The sequence below is a fragment of the Drosophila persimilis genome, unplaced genomic scaffold (assembly GCF_003286085.1).
Source record: "Drosophila persimilis strain 14011-0111.01,24,50 unplaced genomic scaffold, DperRS2 tig00000002-arrow-pilon, whole genome shotgun sequence".
In the NCBI taxonomy this organism is placed as follows: Eukaryota; Metazoa; Arthropoda; class Insecta; order Diptera; family Drosophilidae; genus Drosophila; species Drosophila persimilis.
Genome location: NW_020825289.1, coordinates 11,632,606 through 11,651,671, shown reverse-complemented (window position 1 = coordinate 11,651,671; position 19,066 = coordinate 11,632,606). Strand labels below are relative to the sequence as shown.

The window sequence follows — 19,066 nt, the reverse complement described above, 5'->3', positions numbered from 1 at the left end:
CGTTTGCATTCAGCTGAAATTCGATGTAAGCCCTGAATGCGGTTGCTATGGGAATAAGCCAAGTTTATGTTTATGGGCAATCCGAGAGATGCAGAGCAGGTGCTGCGCATGACCGTGTGAGGGCATTGTCTGCACTCACAAGGACATCATGCCACATGTGGCAAATTAACTTAAAATTAAGCAATTAATTTAATTATAGCCGGGCATGAGCACAGCTCTCTGTTCGAGATTGCAGCACCCACGCAACAGATGCCCCAACCACATCCATAGATGCACAGATACACACATATGTATCCCCATCCCCACATAGGAATATATAGTAATATTGCCATTGAGAGGCAGTTGCAGTGCAGTTGCAGCTGCACCTGCACTTGCAGTCGTTGCCAATTGCCATTTAAGCGCAGTCGGAAATTACAAACCCAAATTGATATGAATGGAAAGTAGAGTGCACCCAGCAATGCTTTCCTTTTTGCCAAGGAAAATCGAAAGCAAATTCATTTTAAATTCCAATCCAATCTACAGAGGCAGTATTTGTCATTCGCCAGCTGCCATTAAAAAACACGAATGGAAAAAATACAGGGTAAAAATATTAATTGCATTTAATAAGGATACATGGAAAAAAGGTTTTTATAAATTGAGATACTATATAAATTCACTTTGACAGACAACATCGAAAGTGTTTTAATGTGAAAGGGAAATCAATAGGATGGAAAAGCGAATTCAAAGTCAATTTATGATAATTTATTCAGCCGTGGCTATTGAATATTAAAAATACCTTTTTGACAGAACCCATTTGAAGGGAGCTATCCAGATATGAAAATATATTTTAAAGAAGAACTCATATCAGATCTCTTTTCATACACAATTCTATCAGACCATGAGAGGTATGTCAACATCATGGGCAGATAGTTATTTTTTCTTTTCTATGATTTTTTCCTATTAAAGATGATTTTTTGCTTTCTCGATTCTGAGAGGTTTCTGTTTTGTCATTGGCATTTCGTATAGGTAACGAAAATAATCCCACTTTTTGCTAAGTAATCTTCTTTAGGCTCTTTTTGTAGAAGATTATTATGAATCACCATAGTCAGTCTGGACTGACAGCTCTTCCATTACAATAAGAAGTCTCTGTTACCCTATGATAGTACGTTTCAGTCCTTTTACTTCAAGCATGAGCTCAAGCAGATACATTTTAGAGGCACTTAGAGTCTATGTATGACACTCTAAACTACATTGATATGGTGATGTGAAAACCGATTCCGGCCGGACGCATTATGAGGCCTCGGCAGCGTGAGGTGGTGTCCCCACTAGACCCGGGATGTTCAGGCCCATCAGCATGCTGTAGAGTCTACGGCTGTCGCATGGAAGGGAACAAACAAGAAATGGGGAAAGAATCAGAGGATGCTGTAAGCTGCTTAGCAGAGATTCAGTGTCAATGGCTTACTAGATCGAGTCGGCACATTTGCCCTGGGCATTCCGTGACTGATGTGAGCGACAGCGGGCGGGCTTCTTGGTTGCCGGCATTGCGGATCGTTGAACTTTCACTTTGAAGATGGGCGAGTTGTGACCTTGCGGGGGGGTGTACTCAATGCCTTGCGGCAGCGGGGGCCGGGTGACTGCTGCAGCGGCAGCCATAATGGGAATATCTTTCGATCTGGGATGCGGCGCCTGTGGCAGACGTGGCAGGTGTGGTGCGGCCGTCGGTGCTCCGCCAATTGGCGTCTCCATTATCATTAGATTGTTGAGCCTAGACTTGGGTCTGATCCTGCTTGCGGCGATATCCGCCAAGAGATCCGAGCTGTAGGTGGAGCTGCTATTCAGACTGCTCAATGGTGCTTCAGATGTCTCCGGGGATTCCTTTAGGGTAGTGGTTGGCGTCTCTGTGGGGCTGCTCAACGCTGTCGTGGATGTCGTCGCAGCTGCTGCTGCTGGTGATGCTGGCGCTGCTGCTGTGCTGCTGCTGCCAATGGCCTCAGTCGAGAACTTGATGGGTTTGATGGTCAACGCACTGTCATCGTAGTAGTAATCCTCAGCATCGTTGTACGCACCCTAACAGAGAGATCCAGGCTATTTTTAGCATTTGCAACTTGTTAGCTGCACATTGGACCCAACTGGTTCTGGGTCCCTCTCCCTCTACTTACATCTGTCAGATCGTTCTGACCCACCTCGATGATGGCGACATCTTTAATGCTCACGTGAATGTTGTACTGGCCCGTCTGACGCTGATCGAAGACCACCCGCCCGCTGCCATCCGGCTGCTCAATTGTGGCCAGTGACGATGACTCCACGTCATCGAGGGGCAGCGTGTGGGCCAGGCCGAACAGTGCGATGAGGGCAAGCGGCACGAGCAACATATCCAATATCGATATGGATGGACCAGAAACCAGTTATATTGATGCAGTGCGAAAGTCTGATGGAAGACGGTCTGCTCTTCTTGAAGGGACGACAACAACTGGACTGCCGGATGGCTGTGAGACCTCTACTTAAAAGACTTACAGAGGTTTTGTCTGGTTCTGTCTCTCTTACTTCCTCTCTTCTCGTTCTTGATATTCCTATGGGAATAATCTTTACTACTAAGTGTCTTCTGTGTCCGTGGGTTCTTTTCAATATACCCTGCAATAGTATTTACTTTGCTCTGACCAAACACAAACCTCATCTTTGAGGTGCTAAAGATGTGCTCTAACCAAATGACCAACAATCCGGCTAATACCCGAACTCGTACTCGCACGACCTGCATATAATCACAAGTGCACACATATGTAAGTATGGACCGACAAGCAAATAGTTCGACACTTGAGTAAAAGGCTAAAAGTATGGGAAGTGTTCTTTAATATCCAAGATACTATCTGCTGCATTTGTTTTCCACACTTTTCCCACTTGCAGCATGACGTTTCTATGCTTTCCATTTCTAAACAATACCTTTTGTAAGAACAATCTGCTCAAAGCACAGAAAAGTTTAAATACAAAAGTTTTTTATTCAATTTTCTTTTTAATTGTTGAACAAAAATGTCTGAAAATCCGATTTTAGCTTATATCGCCCCTTGGTCATGGAAAATCTGCTCTAAAAACTCATATTTTCGTGGAAATGTTTTTGGCATGGTAGATAAAGTTTCTAAAAGAGGTTTAAACATTTTTTAAAGCGTTTGAATTCGTTTTACCATTTCCACTACAGCTCTCTTTTTGGCCCGAACATAAACACACAAATTTCAGCCGCATTTCCATGGAAATCTTATTCGAGTCTTGCTTCACTGCTCCAATTACGAGTGGTTTCCATTGAGTCATTAGCAGAGCACTTTCGGGCGCCCAATTTCTGTGCGTAACCAATCAATGGCAGAGCACCTAGCCACTAATTATGCGAAGAGGGCCAGGGAAGCGATATGTCCGGACCACTTTGGACCAGGACCTCTCTCATTTGTATGCAACGTCGTGCAGAGTGCAAAATCAGCATTTCTCATTAGATGGAATGCCACAAAAAAGTGCAAAAAATTAGATTAATTTGAAATTAAATTGCAGCTAGCGGACAGAGGACAGCAGCTTGCCACTTGTGCCACTGTGCTGCTTTCTTTGACGCTTCTGACCCGCTGCGGGCGATGGTTCTGAGTGGCAACAACTTTTCAAAGGAGGCAAGGCTTTGTAATTAGTTTTTCGGTAATTGTGGCCTGCAAATAGTTTAAGGTTTAATGCATGGCTGGATCGACCACCAAGAGCTGCGGACTACCTCATTCTAGGGCAGGGCGGCACCTCTGTCAAGCTCAGCAGAACGGCCAAGGAAGATGAAGGAGTGGAGTGGAGTGGATGGAGTGCCGCATCCGCATATGAAGTGTATAAATTACTCTTCATCATGAATTTATTATCAGTGCTGCTGCAGCTGGAGCTGGAGCTGATGCTGAAGCTGCCACAGATGCACCACGGAATAACGCTGGCTCAGCATCAAGACACCCAAAAGGTGCCAAACACGCAGACCCATAGAGCCCCACCAGAGGTACGGTACAGTGAAGCAGCTGCAGCCGAGGCAACGGCCACCACACGTTCCAAGGCTGTTGACCAGAGCGTGCATTTTTCGCGCAACCAACTTGAAATTGTGTAGACTCAGCGGAAAAATATTAATTCTAATTTCGAAAGCCATCCTGGCCCCAAGGACTTTCCCTTTCTCTCTCGTTTTGGAATCTTCCCCTTGTATATGTAAATGGCTGCCGTTTAGCAACACCTTTAATTGTACCAAAAAGTGGAGGCAGACGAGTGCTTGCGAAATGCTGAAAGATTTTCCCCAACAGCTGCCATGTCTATTTACCTATCCATGAGTGACGCTTCCAGTGCGCCCCAACAGAGTACCGTGCTACACGACCATTTGGAGCTTTCATCAATTAGCTCCTTGAATCTGGCAAAAAACGGCAATGGTTGAGTAGCTTTTAGTGCCGTAAGATGGCTTATGCAGAAACGCTCATGCCTTGTGTATCCTTCGGCTGTTACCTTTTCGTAAATAATGGCCAGGACTTAGGCCTCCGGGTAGAATACAGTTTGGGACTAAGTAAATGCAAGTGGCTGGCACAAAAAGGACTCCGAAGTGCTGCAAATCTGGACACTTTTAAGGAATGTCCAAGGGATAATCCGAATTAAATGCTGCTTCTAATGTATTTTACATGTTTTTGTCATTTACACATATACAAACGGCCATCTCAATAAATGCTCCTAAATGTATTCTCTAGTCTATGAAATGTTATTGCAATTAATTATGCTCTAACTTTAAACTGTTCCCAGTCCCAATATATAAGTTGATCAAACCTAAAGCTGCCTATCGGAATTTGTGGCAAGCCTTTATGTATGAGGCCAGTTCCACGGTTTTATCCATCTATCTATCTATCTATCTATCTAAACATCAATTAGATTCGATGAGCCTACCATTCCTCATTTGATTATCAAATGCAAAACACATTCAATGCGGGGTTGGGCATGTGCAAACCCACATGGTTTGGGCATGCATATAATTTCAAGTGGGGTGTGTTGCTGGAGCCAAGCAAAATGGTTTGTAATGGTTTGTGGTCTCTTGGCAATCTTGTTTATTATATTTCATATTTTACAACAGCCAGAAAGTGCAATAAAAAATTGCATTAAATTAGCATAATTTTTGTAGTGGAACAATTTCCAAGAGTGTTACCTTGTATGTTTTGTCCGGTTGTTTGAAATGTGTAAATGAAAGAATATTTGAGCTTTAGAATATACATAGATAGTTCTTGAAAAGCGCTTGAAGATTTCTTCAATTCAAATTGAAATCAAGCAAAAATAGGCCCATTCTTCTTGATGAAAAGGTATCTTTGAACGAGATTAATTGATCGTGAATCCTGGTTCTTTCTCTCACCTTTCAATGACCCAAAAAGTGCCTTGTATACCAAAATGACAATTACTCAACAGAAAGTTCAATGTCTGGAACATGTGTAAACAAGCGACTGTCAGTGTCCTGGGCGGATATTGTTATTTTAAAGCGGACAGAGCCCGCCACTTGATTAATGATGGTGGATGCCTAGGGCTTAAGTGGGTGATGGCAAAAAAATGGGTCTATCAGTTTGGGCCAAGTTTGCCCGTAAACTGTCAGCCAGGCAGTCGACCAACAAAATTTAATTCGATAATTAAACACAGCGTGCGCGCATCGTTTTAATCTCTGCGCACATTCTGCATATTAATCACTTAATTAGGTTAACATTATTAAAATAAACAAGCGGCTGCCTGTCCCGCTGTTGGCTTTGGTCCCGTATTTATCAGCCAAGCAAATGCTTACACATACCTACATACATATGGATATTTAATCATTATCAGGATGGCAGGTGCTAAAAATGAGGATCATTTAGCGAACTATGCAGTGTACGGGTCTAGGGGACATTCAAATTCAAGTGTAACCCTTAAATAATGTCCTAGAACGCCACGGGATGGCAGAAATTAGATATGGAAAAATATAGATGCTTACGTGTAAGAGCGACTGCATTCCAAAAAGGACGTGTGTGTGTGTGCGTCGGGTTTCTTATCGGAAGGCTCATAAATAATATTTATTGTGCTCTATGGGGCTGCTCCGCCGAGCATCCCCGTCTCCGTGCGAGTGTCAGTGGGGAAACATTCAAGTGTCTCGAATATTTTTAACAGCTTTTCTTCTTCGCAACACCAACGAAAGCACACGGACACATAGGCACACAGACTCCCGTGGAAAATGTCTTCATTGCGCTTTAATTAAATGCGTGTGGGAGCAGCTCCTTCTTGTCACCGTTTGCCCTTCATATTTCCACTTTAAATTGCGCACAAAAGTATGCCACGCTCTTCGTAATAAACACAATTTATGTTCCGTTTCCGCTCCCGCTTCCGCTCCCGTTTCACTTCCCTTTCCGCTTTCGCTTTTTCCAGAAAAGACGCCACATTGCTGCTGCCAGAGCGCAGAACTTTGCGATTAAGTAATTTCAAAAGTTGTTTGTTAAAAATTACTCAAGTTCATGAATGTGTTTGCTAGCAATATTTTAAATTGAGCGACACTGCCATCTGATATTAATAATACTTTTCGGTGGGAATGCTGTCAGTGTCGGTCGGGAAAGTTTGAACGGAACTGCCAGCCACTGGAGCCAGCTACCACACACACACAAGCAAACACACATTCGGTTTGTGCTGCCCCAAGGAGGCATCCATCAACTGGAGCATCAATCACTCCACCGGCAAACACTGAGGTTCAACTGAGTCAAAGCGGAGGTGATGTGATGGCACCACGATTCCAAGATGTCAAAACAGGAAATGATCTTTGGTTCCTACGGATATAATTATCCATTCGTAAAGGATACTTTTGTGATTTATTTTGAACTTTTTCGTACACAAAACGATTTCCCAAACCATGAATTAATGTTTTACTGATATAATTTTTTGGCATCCAACAAAATTGATGGAAATATTCTTCTTTTCATTTGCAGAAATGGTTTTTCTCGAACTCACAGAAGGTGGCATTTGCCGATGCTTTTGCTTATTCAAGGACTTTGATTGAGATTTCAAGCCATTAAGTGTCCGATTCACTTTCAATGATTTTCATGAATGCAGCCGCTATTTACAGATTTAAAGACATCTACAGACAACTCCTTGTACCGGAGCCAGAGTCAGAGGAGTCAACTACCTCGACCACCGGATGATGCTGCTGCTGGAGGCAAAGCCGATGGACCACCGATAATGCCATTATCGAGTCGGACGGCGGCCATTGTTCCAATGGCCCCACGAACACCTGACAGCAAGGGTTGTCCCCCGGAAGTCATCGGACTGGCAGCCGGCGAAAATATATGTTTTTTTGGTCCTGCTGTTTGGCGATGGTCCCTGAAGGTATTCCGCTGTCCTTGGTGGGATTCCCGGGAAATAATACTATGCTGGTTAGATACTTCTCGCTGGGAACTAGACGGAGCGCATCTCGACCGTCTGTATACCGATGACCTACCAACAGTGTCGTCATGCTTAATCGAGTACTTCCAAAATCGAAACTTAGAGCTAAGAAAACAGTAAGACCCATCTAAAAACAATAAAATATTCCTGAAAAGCTCGGTCGATAGCCCGCTTGCACATCCATATTTAACTTAAACTCATTTGGCTTAACTTTTGTCTGGAAAACTTTGCACAGCAAAGGAAAAAAGCAGAAAAGAATTCCAAGTATATCGACTACTGGGTAAATAGAAAATTCAATTTGAAACGATTGCTTACTAGATATCGAAGGCCTGGCCTTAGCCCCAGCCTTCGGCAGAACTTTCCACAGGCAATTCGAATAGCAGACGCTCTGTTCCTCTTTCCCCATTCCCCATCCCAATCGAATTCGCATCATCCCATCACTTCCTTTGCCATCCCGATTGCCACTCAGCAAGTTGGCCACAAACAAACTTCCTGTTTCGATGGTAGCACACACGTAGCGTTATCGCCCAGCCCGGGCCAATATCTAAGTGAAAACACAGATCAACAGGACGACAATCAGCAGAGAAGCAGGCACAGACACACGGTCAGGGACCGGAGGAGCGGAGCAGAAAGTAGAAGCAAAAACATATTCCCGTTCCCATTCCCAGGTCCAATCGCAGTACCAATCCCAGGCCTCGCACCTGAAACGTAGGCAGCTTCAGACAAGGCAAAGACAAGGCCAGAGGCCCAAAGGCATCTCTCTGTCTATCTTACAGTTCTGGTGGGGTATGGGGGGGGGGGGGCAGTGCCCCGGCATGCCAGGCAGGATACAAATTGTGTTCAGCTCCTGCCCCAGCACCTCCATATCCCTGCCGGGCACTTTGATTGGTGAGAGCCGCCTTGCAGCAAGGGGCAATGTCTATTTTTGCACGTATTACGGCCAGTTGCATTTCTTGGATTGCATTTAAGCAACATTTATGCATTTTTAATGTGACAGCTAAAATGATGAGGCGGCAGCCTACGACTCGACCTCTTTCCTGCTGACAGCATGTGTTCACCTGCCTCGGGGCTTGCCCCAGCTTGTGCCCCCAGCACCAGACATAGCCTGGATGTGAAAGGTAAGCATGTGCAAGGCCAGACCCGCCTCAGGCTCATGCATTTCCCAGTGTCGAGAAAGTTTCACTCTCGTGCCCCCAGACCCTTAAAATAAATCATTGGATAATGTGCCTGGGATTTCCGTTGGCGCCAGCACATCCTGTGAGATATATTGGATGGATCATACAAATTCCGGTCGAGGAAATGACTTGAATATGAGCTCAAGCTCTAAATCAATATACAGATCTAACAAAATTGTATAGATATTTCCAAACAACCAGATACTTCTATACTTCCGGGTGGTTCCTGAAACCTCTCACATTTGGGGCGGAAAATGTGGAACTTTAAAGATTAACTTGACCAGGCAGCAGCTGCTACGATTACCATTTACGGCTGAGTCCCTACTTCAGCCCGCTTCCCATCGGACTCATGTATTAATAGGCCGCTTCGGGCCGCACACAAATGAGGACCTGGCCACAATAGAGTGCCAACTAGGCGCGTGCATAATCATTGCAATTTTGTATGCTTTCCAACCTCCCTGGAAGCCAATCGTGTTCCTTTTGAATGGCCAATGCCACGCAACCACCGCAAAAAGCAACGGTCTAATATTGGTCCAGTGGCATGGACACCGGGGTCCCAATCCGATGGATGCCACTACACCACAGCCACAGCCCCAGCCAGAGCCGTGGAATGGACCCATACCTATCCCCCTGCAATCGCCTGTAAGTACGAGTATGCAATGGTTTTTGTGTGCCGGCGCCAATTGCAATGGCAGCAGCAGCTATAGTACAAGTACAACTTTTGTGTTTATTAGCATGATTAACCCAGCCACATTGCCGCACAAATTGCAGGCGCGTGGCATTTGGGTCAGCGGGAAGTGGATAGTGAAGGGGCCTTGCTTTGCCACTATGCCGGAGCTAGATGCAGATGCAGAGCAGCTGCAGATGTCAGGGAGAACGAGAGAGAGAATCTTGTAATTTGATTTCAACGTCAGCCTGGCCCAATTGTCGCCGCTGTTTGTTGACCATTTGCGGGTTAGCGGGCTTGTTTGCGTTCTGGCATGACATTTTCTGCGTACACTGGACAAAACAAAGCATCTGGAACACAAATATAATTTCATCTGAAAATCTTAATTTGTCCTCCGCTTGTTGGGGGAGTGTTTCCCTTCCACTTTCAATGAAGGAATGCAGAAATCGCAGAAGCACATCGGTGAGAACCCAGAGAGAGCCCCACACACGAGAATGAAATAAGCCAGAAGAGGAGGGGAGCGGAGCGCTGGCTATGGTGTATTGTCGCACTTGGCTTGCTTCGTTTCATTTCCGGTTAACCACATCCTGCGTAATAAGCGGCACTTCCGCTCCGCAATGGACTTAAACTGTTGTGTTTCTGGCGTACTCTATGTAGTTGCTGATGCTGCTTCTGGCATTGTTTTCCCGGCCGGTCCTGTTTTTATTGTGAGTCAAATTTTCGTTTGCCAGAAGACAGGGGAACGAGCTTTGCTGTCCTTGCTATTGCTTTGACCAGGATGCTGCCACTTCCGAAGAGAGAGAGGGAGAGCGAGAGACAGACATACAAGGCGAGGCAGGGACAGTCTCAGAAGTTTTTGCGCTTTGCATGTGAATGGCACGTTTATGGGCCATTTTCCAGGAGCCCTCTGCCGCACACCCAAGTCCTTGGTCCTGCCACTGCCACTGCCATCCTGAATGGAGCTGCATTTTTATTTGCATTTCAGTTGGATGTTGTGCTGCTGTAATGGTCTGTGTACGACATGGCACTTGCTTTCGGAAATTGAAGGAGTGTTTTCTGGAGATTTCGCCGAGAAACAATAGTAGGAGAGAGGTAGTTGTTTACTGAAGCCATCGGATGGTTACGTTCAATGAATTCAATTCCATTGCACAGACCCCTACCCTGACAGAGTTTACATCTCCAGCCATTACCATATTGGGGCTACGTCGCCCACAAATTCGGAGAGAAGAAGGCCCGTTAAATAATGGCAAATTGCATTGTAATTGCGTTGCAAGTTTGCGGCAGTCGGGAGAGCTGCAGCAGGGAAAGATGCTTGAGGTGGCGGCTATTATAATAGACCCACAGCCAACCCCAAACATATGTTGCACAATCATTTTATTTGCACGAATTAAGCAGTTTGCTGCGTGCCTCTGTGGGGCACAGTGGCACGAAACGATAAGTGGAGAGTCCCACAATGGAGCAGAAGAATCCTTCGGGTATTCCCTCAATACCTCTTTGAGGAAAAAGTATGTCTCTCTATTTGATCACCCACAATGATGCTTGTTCCACTGTCCTGGCTGAAGGACGTCTGTTCGGGCTGCTGCTGTGGCTGCAACGCGGTTGTGCACTTGTGCGTGCTGCCACTGCCACTGCCACTGCCATTACCGATGCCGATGCCGATGCCTCTGCTTGTTTCCCGCCCCGTCAACGGCATTAGCATTCATGTGCGTGTCTCCCAATCCAGGTCTTGCAGGCTGGCATGCAGGTGGGTTGAGGGCCGGGGTCCTGCCAAAAAAGTAACCCCCCAAAGCCATTGCAGCTGCAGCCGAGGATGGGGACAACGTTGGGGTTAACTGGCATTAATGTCAGGCAGGGCAGCCATTCTGTAGCTCCCGTAGGCACACTCCCTGCAAGAAGTCGGTGGCCCAACCACTTGGAAAATTGCTGAAATGCCTTTAGCGGTCGGAGAGCCCGGGCGGCGCTTCTGTATCCTGTGGAGAAGCATTTTTCAACAGTGAATTCCATTGCCATACATATCGAAAGCGCTATTACAATGTTTGGAAAGGTATTTTGAAAGTATTTCGAAAATATGCCAGGCACTGATGTGTCACATCAGGCAGTTAATTTTGTACGATTTTTCCGGCCAGTTGCCGGCTACATTTCATTCATACTTGATTGAGTTCTTCGCAGAGTCTGTGCAAAAATTTAGAGTTGTATAAATTATTGCAAGAGCTTTCATAAATGGAAGGTGAGTGTAGTATGTTTTTGTGGTGGAGAATATCCACTCAAAAATGTTTAAGAAAATGTCAGCGATCTATTTAAGTGATGGGCATTCTCGAGTATCTAAACCCCCCTTTCACATCCGGCATTCAAAGACTGCAACAGCCTTCCAACCCCGTAAAGTATTTGTAATCTGGGTCTAACTGTCCGTCTAGAGCTAGAGCAATTTAATTTTATATCCAGACTCCTGGGACGTCACACTGTTAAAAAGCTATTTCAAAACTCTTGAGAAAGCGAGCTTGCGGCACTAATCGGCTGAGATACCAATTCTGTCCTTTACGTAAAACCGAGTATCTGCTCGTTTCTGAATATTTTCCACCTACTGTTATCAGAATCAATGAAATTCCCTTCAGCCCCTTTCGGGCATAACCAAAGCGATTAAAACCGAAAAAAAAAAATTGGCTCAACTGGGTCAAAGTTCCGTTCTGTCAGTCAGGCAACGGCGTTGTACGCGTCGGAACTGAATAGTAATATCGAAATATTGTGGGCAGAGAAAAAAGCGAAGGGCAGGAAGGAATCTCTGTCTAGACGTGTGCCAAGTGCAATAGAGCACCGTAAACTGATTCCGCGGCAAACCGTCGACGGTTTGTCATATTGATTTTCTATCAAACAGCTCGCGACGCGATTATTATCGACGGGGGACTGGGGAAAGGATGGGGATGGCTGTGGGCACACTAGAGGAGTGCGTGTTGAGATGCGTGGCAGGGCTGTCACGAATCGACAGCCTGCCAATTTCCGCACTGGCCTCCATCGCGACTTCAGTCTGGCTCCGACTGCCACTTCTGATGCGTGCCCGAAAACCGAACGCCCAGGAACGGGAACAGCTGCGTCGCCAGCGCTCTGAGGCGCGCCTGATCATGGCGCGTTGCAAGGAGCGAGGTTCCCGCCTCTTCTGGAGGCCACTTATCTCTGATCTTATTATATTTCCTTTTTAGGCTTCGAGTATGTGGTTAATCCGCCGGAAATGCCGACGGTTGCCTTTGGCAGAAAAATCAAGAGGTCTCCCAGCGGAACGTTCCTCGAAGAGAAGGACATCGAGCCGCCCCCAGGACCAAATCCATTCACGTATGATTGCATGAAGGAAATTGGGTTCAAGGTGATAATAGGAATAAAAATAATGATTGCAATGAGCCTAGAAACACTAAACTGAAATACTCCTTAGTATCCATCGAAGGCTGGTTTCTCAGCGCTGGCCAGCAAGACATCCCGAATGCCGGCGGCCCGGGACTTGGGATATCCCCCTATCGGCACCTATAACGTGAAGGAATTGCGGGACCAGTATGCCTACACCTTCAACAAGCAGGTGCTCCGCCAAGAGCCCAAGTGGATGTGTCCTGGGTGAGCATCGCATTGATGACAACTTGCCGGTAGAAGATTCTAATGGGCTCTCGACCATTTTTCAGACCCTCCAGCTATATGTACCACATGAAGTACCCCAAGTTGAATGTGGATATGGCGTTTGGAACCCGGAACGTCATCTGGCCGGCGGTGGCTGTGTTCTGTGGCGCCTTCGACACCTCCCAGTGCATGGTGTGTGGCGGGAAGCCGGTGGGCGACTACTTCCATAGCTTCAGCAGCGACAAGGACATATGCCGGAAGTGCATGCACGCCATGCAGGCCGTGATCAAGAAGTGCGACCTGGGCGTGGTGGAGCGATGGTTCAAGCAGCGCGATATCAAGCAGTTTGTGCCCGCCCGCAGCTGCAGCTTCTTCCACGACCACAACGGCACCACGGCCGCCACGGAGAGGACCACGCGCAAGGTGCTGCGCGACAAAATTCGCGTCGAAAACTACCTATATCGCTTTACCCAGAAGACCGTTTAGAAAATACTAGAAATACACCGACCAATGGCGACCAGAGCCATTCAATGCATACATTGAAAGTTCTTTGTGTTTTCCTGTTCGAACATTTCAGTCGCATTTCCGGCATCTAGCTTCCTCTCTCTTTGGCGTGTGGTAGCTTCCGTTCGAGTAACGGTAACGAGGACGTTGCCAGGTTACGTACACGTGGCCAGGAGAAGCCAACAGAAACAGAAACGGACACCGACCCGATCAAGGCCACTTAACAACGGCTGCAGGCCACTGTCAGCCATTCAGAACATTATGGCATTAGAGTCGCCATCAGAGCTCTCATGTCATTTTATGGTTTACTTCCTTTGCATGAGACTAGCAGTGGTCCAGTCCAGTCCAGCCCGGTCCGGACTTGTCCTTGTCATGGACCACATTTGGCATTTCGTATGCAAGTCAGTCCGTTGCATGTGGCAATTGTGGCAGGAGGAGGCAGATCAAGTTACCTACCCTGTGAGGATGCATTCTGCCACGTACTATTTACAGGTTCCGATTAAGTTAGAGCAGAGCTTCGAGCAAGCACTGAATATTGATACTTTCGATACATTCAATTACTAATTGAACAAATGGATTTATTAGACATATACTTTACTCTCCTGAATCTGAGATATTCTCTCCAACTTTTCGTAACATTAATAATGTGTACACTTTTTTTTTATATTTCGAAACTGAAGTCCTGGATCGTTGATCGATTGGCAAACAAAAAAGAACAGCCACTGTGATATAAATTGTGCGAAACTTGAACTACATCAGCAGCAACCGTTCCCTTCTTTTTGAACAATTTTCAATTTGGTGAATGCGCGGCGGCGGAGATGACAAATCGTTGGACTTGGCCGTGCAACCAAAAAGAACAGCCACTGTGATATAGAAATGTCAAAGATGGGTGGATAATATATCAGCAGCAGCGGTTCCCTGCGGTTGGGGACACGGCACGGGGATTTGTGAGTAACTGGAAGCACTGCACAACGCGATTCCTTGGCTGTTTGGCACTTTAGGTACAAAAAGAACAGCCACTGTGATATATAGAGTCGAAGGACATATAGCACAGCAACTATTCTCTCTACTTCAAAGGCTGGTGTGGTCTCCATCGCTGAGTGTTTCGTTTCCCATGTGTGGCTGTGGGCGCAGACATGCGCTATAAAGGAAAATCACTGTGATATGTAACGGTGAATTAACGCATATCACAACGATCGTTCCTTTTAGCGTATGGCCCCTAGGAAGTTGGGAGCTAATCAATGACACTGGGATGGATGTGAGGGTGGGTATGGGTGTTGGTGTTGGTGTGGGTGTGGTTGTGGTAGGTAGTGCTGCAAATGCCACAACGAACTTCAATGGTTGTCTAGCTTTATGATCAGAGAAATCACCTAAGGCTGGACGACCAAAGAAACTAATTGCAACCACAATAAGGTATCAACTCGTGGAGTGTACACACACTTTGTCACTTTTTTCACTTTTGTCACTTCCGTCACTGGTTGGCCATGTTGAACATTCTAAAATTATAGCACGAGTGTTCGGTCTAGTCACTTCGCTTGATCGGAACCCTGGTAAAAAGCGACCAAACCGACAATCGCCATTTAATTTTAAAATTTGTCTTCTTTTTCTGCGACACACACACTTTATCGCCATTCTTGTACACTTGTTGGCGGGGCTGCAATCCTGAGACACACTTTGCCCAGTGATGAGGATGATCACGTAGACATAACTGCACAAAATGCATCCCAGGATCGTTGCCTCGGTATCGTCGTTCACAATGTGCGCTGAGACGCTCGCTGATCGCTTACTGTGGGATTATAAGACAAACTTCACCCAGTGCTGCAAGCAAGTTGGCAAAACTGAACAAAGTTTATCGTATAATAGTTCCGAGATAGTTCGTTTTTTTTTCTTTTTCTTTTTCTCCTTCACTTCGGGCACCTCACACCCTGAAGATGCGTTGCTAACTGATGATTTATCTGCCGGACATCGTATCTTTTATACCGGATCGAGCAGGCAGTCCTGCCCTGCTGAGGTGGCTGAGATCTTGTTACCTGTGGGCGGCGGGCGGACGGCCGATGATACCTGTGTAAGGACTGAGATGCTTTTCCGCGAATTCGCCGCCGTCTCGCGACCTTCGACGACGGCGTTCGTCAAAATTTTGCAACTTAATCCGTGGCCATAAACGGATTAATACGAGTACAGCTCCGTTTCAGGGAAAAACGCGCAGCTGTGTCGCGCACAAATTCGCAGAAGTGCAATTAGGTTAGGCCCACAAGACAAAAGAAGGGATCGCCGCTGCGACTGGTTAATTTGGCAGTTATCGGGAAGCATGTGTCGTGGTACTTGGAACACGGTACTTAGGTATGACAGCAACGCAATCCCGCATAGAGCACGAGTACGAGTACTTCCAGAAGTCTTTCACCGTCTCCAGAAACCTGGTGTGGTGACTGTACCAGCACACAAAGGGCTTAACGCAGTTTTCATCGGCTCAATGCAATCGAAGCGTCCTTGATGCTGGCCATGTTTAAGTGGCTTGGATTCCCACCGGTGGAAAAGACAAAATATTGCTCTTTTTGAAGACGTTGTCCCTGGTTTTTCCATTTGGCGTTGACCAATCAGCTGTGATTGATGAGATACCGAATAAAAGATCAGATTTAATGAATTACAAATGAGTTTATTTAACTTTTTAGTGGACTATATAGTCTTTCTTACAAATTTCTTACAAAGTTTTGTAATACCATTGCTACTTTAGTAAACGTACTTCTAATATCGAATTTTCTCTACGTCAGTCTCGCAGTTTGTACGAGTCTTATGTCACATTCTGTTCTAAACACATTAGGAAAACAATACGTTAATACAATATTTAAAACAACTTCAATTATTCTAAAACCACGGCTTTTACATTGGATTGACCGTTCTCAAGCAGATAAGTGAACAAAATGCATAGCATCGGAATACTCAGTATGCTCTTTATCGCTCTGGCAGTAGTAGTCGTGAGTTAGACCCAAACTTGTGTTCGATCTTAACTTATGAGCCCAAACACCACAGTGCCTGAGAGTGAACGAATTCGTGGCTATGCCACTGTCCATATCCAAGCCGAATCGTGGGAATTTCGCATCCACACCAGTGGCGGAGGCTAAGATTGAAACCAGCACGGAACGCGGACGGGGGAACCTGAGCCTGGTTAGCAATGATAAGGTCTGGGGCATATGGATGAATCAGAAACCCCACAGGAAGATACAAAAGATGATCGAGGCCGGCTTGCTCGCCGGTGGCGTCACGGGGAACACAACCAATACACCCACCACACGCCACACAACCAGCCACACAGCGGACAGCACCATCAAGCTAGCAATGAATTCTAGTGTACCGACGATGAATGATTTGAGACTTTTTGAAGGGCCTGTAAGCGTGAGAGCAGGCGCTGGAGGAGGCGGGGGAGACGGTGGAGGCGGTGAAGGCGGCGGAGGCGGCGAAGGCGGCGGAGAAGGCGCACATAGACCTGGCGGCAAGGAGCTAACCGTGAAAATTCCAATGGTTAAAAAGAATCAGTACGGTCAGTGGGTGTTCGATCCATGGGCCGCCACCTTTGGGGTCATGTTTTTAGATACTCGCTTCGCCGCAAGGGCCGCTCACACTCTGCCACGGGTGGTCGTCGACTCGAATCCAATCATAGAATACTTTCCGCGCAAAAAGAAATTGGAGCAAATCTGTGCTAACAAGAGCACCATTTACAAAGTTGACCTTGTCAATGACTGGCTAATGCGCCACCTCTCCAAAACGAAGTTCAAGTTTCGACCCTTCCAAATTGGCTTGCGGAGGACAGCGTATAATACAGGATTTTCCGAGTTGTGCCACACCGAATTGTACAACGAACTGGTCGATTACCTTCTGTGCCAGATACTACGCAATCAGAGAATGGAATCTGTGCTACCCAAGTATTCATTACAGCAGATAGCCATATCCTAATCTCCATGAACCATTACGATTACATTGCGATAGAGCATATGCATACCCACTCAAATAAAATGTGAAATAAAACGGTTATTTGGTTTGGTTTTTTTGTTAGCTTTCGCTGTATATTTTTTTTCTGGTTTATTTGGTAAAATTAAATCAATATCTTCATTTCATTTTGCAATTCTTTGTTTGCTTGTTATTACCTTTTTTCAGATATCTTTTTCTTAGAAAAACGAACATAATTGTTTCAAATTTTCAGCGTTGTACAACTAGAAGGAGAAGAAAACAAATGTTGAAAACTAGAAGATGGAAAATTATAAAGGAATCTTCTCAATTGATTCATAGTTCTTGCTGCAGCTGTCCTGCATCTGGTTGTCCGTCCGCGGCGCTGACTCCTTCTCCACCTCTACGCACTCCTCAAACCAGCTGTGGGGAAGTAAAAAAGATAGATGTACAACATATTATTATTTGGACATGCTAGCGAAATCGTTCTCTGTCGCTAAAAAGTGGCTGAAATCGGATGATGATGTCGCAAGTAATCTGTTGATTTCTATATGCATTGTGTTCATTTTACAATTGGGTATCGGAACGGAACGTTAGCGTCAGTTCGTTGAATGAATAATGTTCAACATAACTCTGAAGTGTAGTGTGATCGAAACCTGCGGGCAAAACAGACGGGCATTAGCATTTTGAATTTCAGAATTGTAAGAACTCCCCTCCACTCACCGCTTTGTGTAAAATATGTTGGGCTTCCACTTGGGTTGGGCATCAATGCCAAGAAAATTAATGGGGGAGAATAACTATGATAACTAATCCTTAAATGGTATGTGTTATAGCTTTTTACACTGCAAAGATACATTAAGGGATATTCATTATATTAGTTAAATAAATCTGTTGTCTAAGAACTCTTCATTACAGATTAGCATATCGTTTTGTTTATCACCAAACAGCAGACCCTTTTTACATAAAGTGTGCTTGGTATTCTGAAATTCACAAGTATATCACTTAACCCTTCAACTTGAGTGGAACATGTGAATCTCTGAAATTGTATTCAAATTTAAGCCAAGCAAAATTTCGCTCAATGAATGGAATGTCTCTTAAAAGGTCTTCCAATCGTTTATTTACTTTACGAAGCTTTAACTATATTGCATACAGATCTATAAAGAAAATTTACCTACATATCTGATGATTCTAGAACAAAATAAACAAAACCAACGACTGGATTCATTGACGGAAAAAATATAAAATAATTTCGAAAATAAAAATACCAAAAAAGTGTAGTTTTTCTTTTGTTTTATCGTTTAATTACTTTTTTTAAAAGTATGAATTTAATCATTTCTAGAGCATTGTCTCTGGAAAATGTGTTTGTAATTTTTGTATAACTAAGAAACTGATTGATTGCTTAAATCCTTTTCCCTCACTCGTAGAGCCGGAGGAGGTGAGCTGAGTGAAATACTGTTTAAGTTAAATATAGTAAATAGTCAAATTAGAGCATAAACCAGTCTCGTGTCAAGGTAAGTCGGAATAAGTAGCACATATGCGAGGAGAAGGCGAGCGAATGATTCAATACATGGTAACAACTTACAAGAAATTGTCGTGGCCGATGCAGCGGCTGGGGCTGCTACAGATACTGGCGTGGGAGTTGCTGTTGCTCCTGCTGATACTGTGGGAATGGCTCTGGCCAGTGCCTGCGTTTGTGGTTGTTGGTGTGGTTGCGTCGGTAGTAGCTGATGCTGGTGGCTGTCATCATCATCATCATCATCGTCGTCAATGTAATAGCAGATCTTGTTGTTGGTGT

The 19,066-nt window shown here is 45.3% G+C and overlaps 3 protein-coding genes and 1 long non-coding RNA gene across 4 annotated transcripts; 2 read left to right on the top strand and 2 right to left on the bottom strand.

Annotated features, from left to right (window-relative positions):
* Window positions 1-1,440: 1,440 nt before the first annotated feature.
* LOC6590241 lies at window positions 1,441-2,351 on the bottom strand. The gene is made up of 2 exons (XM_026986742.1): window positions 2,139-2,351; window positions 1,441-2,046 (listed from the first exon to the last, which is right to left on the bottom strand). Exons 1-2 carry the CDS (start codon window positions 2,349-2,351, stop codon window positions 1,441-1,443), a joined length of 819 nt encoding a protein of 272 aa, XP_026842543.1.
* Window positions 2,352-11,419: 9,068 nt separating this feature from the next.
* LOC6590239 lies at window positions 11,420-13,358 on the top strand. Its single transcript, XM_026986432.1, has 4 exons — window positions 11,420-11,458; window positions 12,426-12,586; window positions 12,653-12,828; window positions 12,894-13,358. The coding sequence occupies exons 1-4, from the start codon at window positions 11,452-11,454 to the stop codon at window positions 13,312-13,314; spliced, it is 765 nt and encodes a 254-aa protein (XP_026842233.1). The 5' UTR covers window positions 11,420-11,451; the 3' UTR covers window positions 13,315-13,358.
* Window positions 13,359-16,218: 2,860 nt separating this feature from the next.
* On the top strand, window positions 16,219-17,358 carry LOC6590625. The gene is made up of 2 exons (XM_002016676.2): window positions 16,219-16,304; window positions 16,360-17,358. The coding sequence occupies exons 1-2, from the start codon at window positions 16,251-16,253 to the stop codon at window positions 17,278-17,280; spliced, it is 975 nt and encodes a 324-aa protein (XP_002016712.2). The 5' UTR covers window positions 16,219-16,250; the 3' UTR covers window positions 17,281-17,358.
* A 5-nt stretch (window positions 17,359-17,363) lies between these two features.
* LOC113565060 lies at window positions 17,364-19,047 on the bottom strand. Its single transcript, XR_003408417.1, has 3 exons — window positions 18,854-19,047; window positions 17,995-18,113; window positions 17,364-17,927 (listed from the first exon to the last, which is right to left on the bottom strand). It is a non-coding gene; the product is annotated as an uncharacterized LOC113565060 (long non-coding RNA).
* Between the last annotated feature and the right edge of the window lie 19 nt (window positions 19,048-19,066).

What these genes read in the sequence shown, in the direction of transcription:
- LOC6590241 (XM_026986742.1), bottom strand. Translation starts at nt 2,351, where the DNA reads ATGTTGCTCGTGCCGCTTGCCCTCATCGCACTGTTCGGCCTGGCCCAC. An exon ending in GTCAGAACGATCTGACAGAT is followed by an intron (nt 2,047 to 2,138) that starts GTAAGTAGAGGG and finishes TCTCTCTGTTAG; the next exon opens with GGTGCGTACAACGATGCTGA.
- LOC6590625 (XM_002016676.2), top strand. Translation starts at nt 16,251, where the DNA reads ATGCATAGCATCGGAATACTCAGTATGCTCTTTATCGCTCTGGCAGTA. An exon ending in TCGCTCTGGCAGTAGTAGTC is followed by an intron (nt 16,305 to 16,359) that starts GTGAGTTAGACC and finishes CAAACACCACAG; the next exon opens with TGCCTGAGAGTGAACGAATT.
- LOC6590239 (XM_026986432.1), top strand. An exon ending in TGAAGGAAATTGGGTTCAAG is followed by an intron (nt 12,587 to 12,652) that starts GTGATAATAGGA and finishes AATACTCCTTAG; the next exon opens with TATCCATCGAAGGCTGGTTT. An exon ending in CCCAAGTGGATGTGTCCTGG is followed by an intron (nt 12,829 to 12,893) that starts GTGAGCATCGCA and finishes ACCATTTTTCAG; the next exon opens with ACCCTCCAGCTATATGTACC.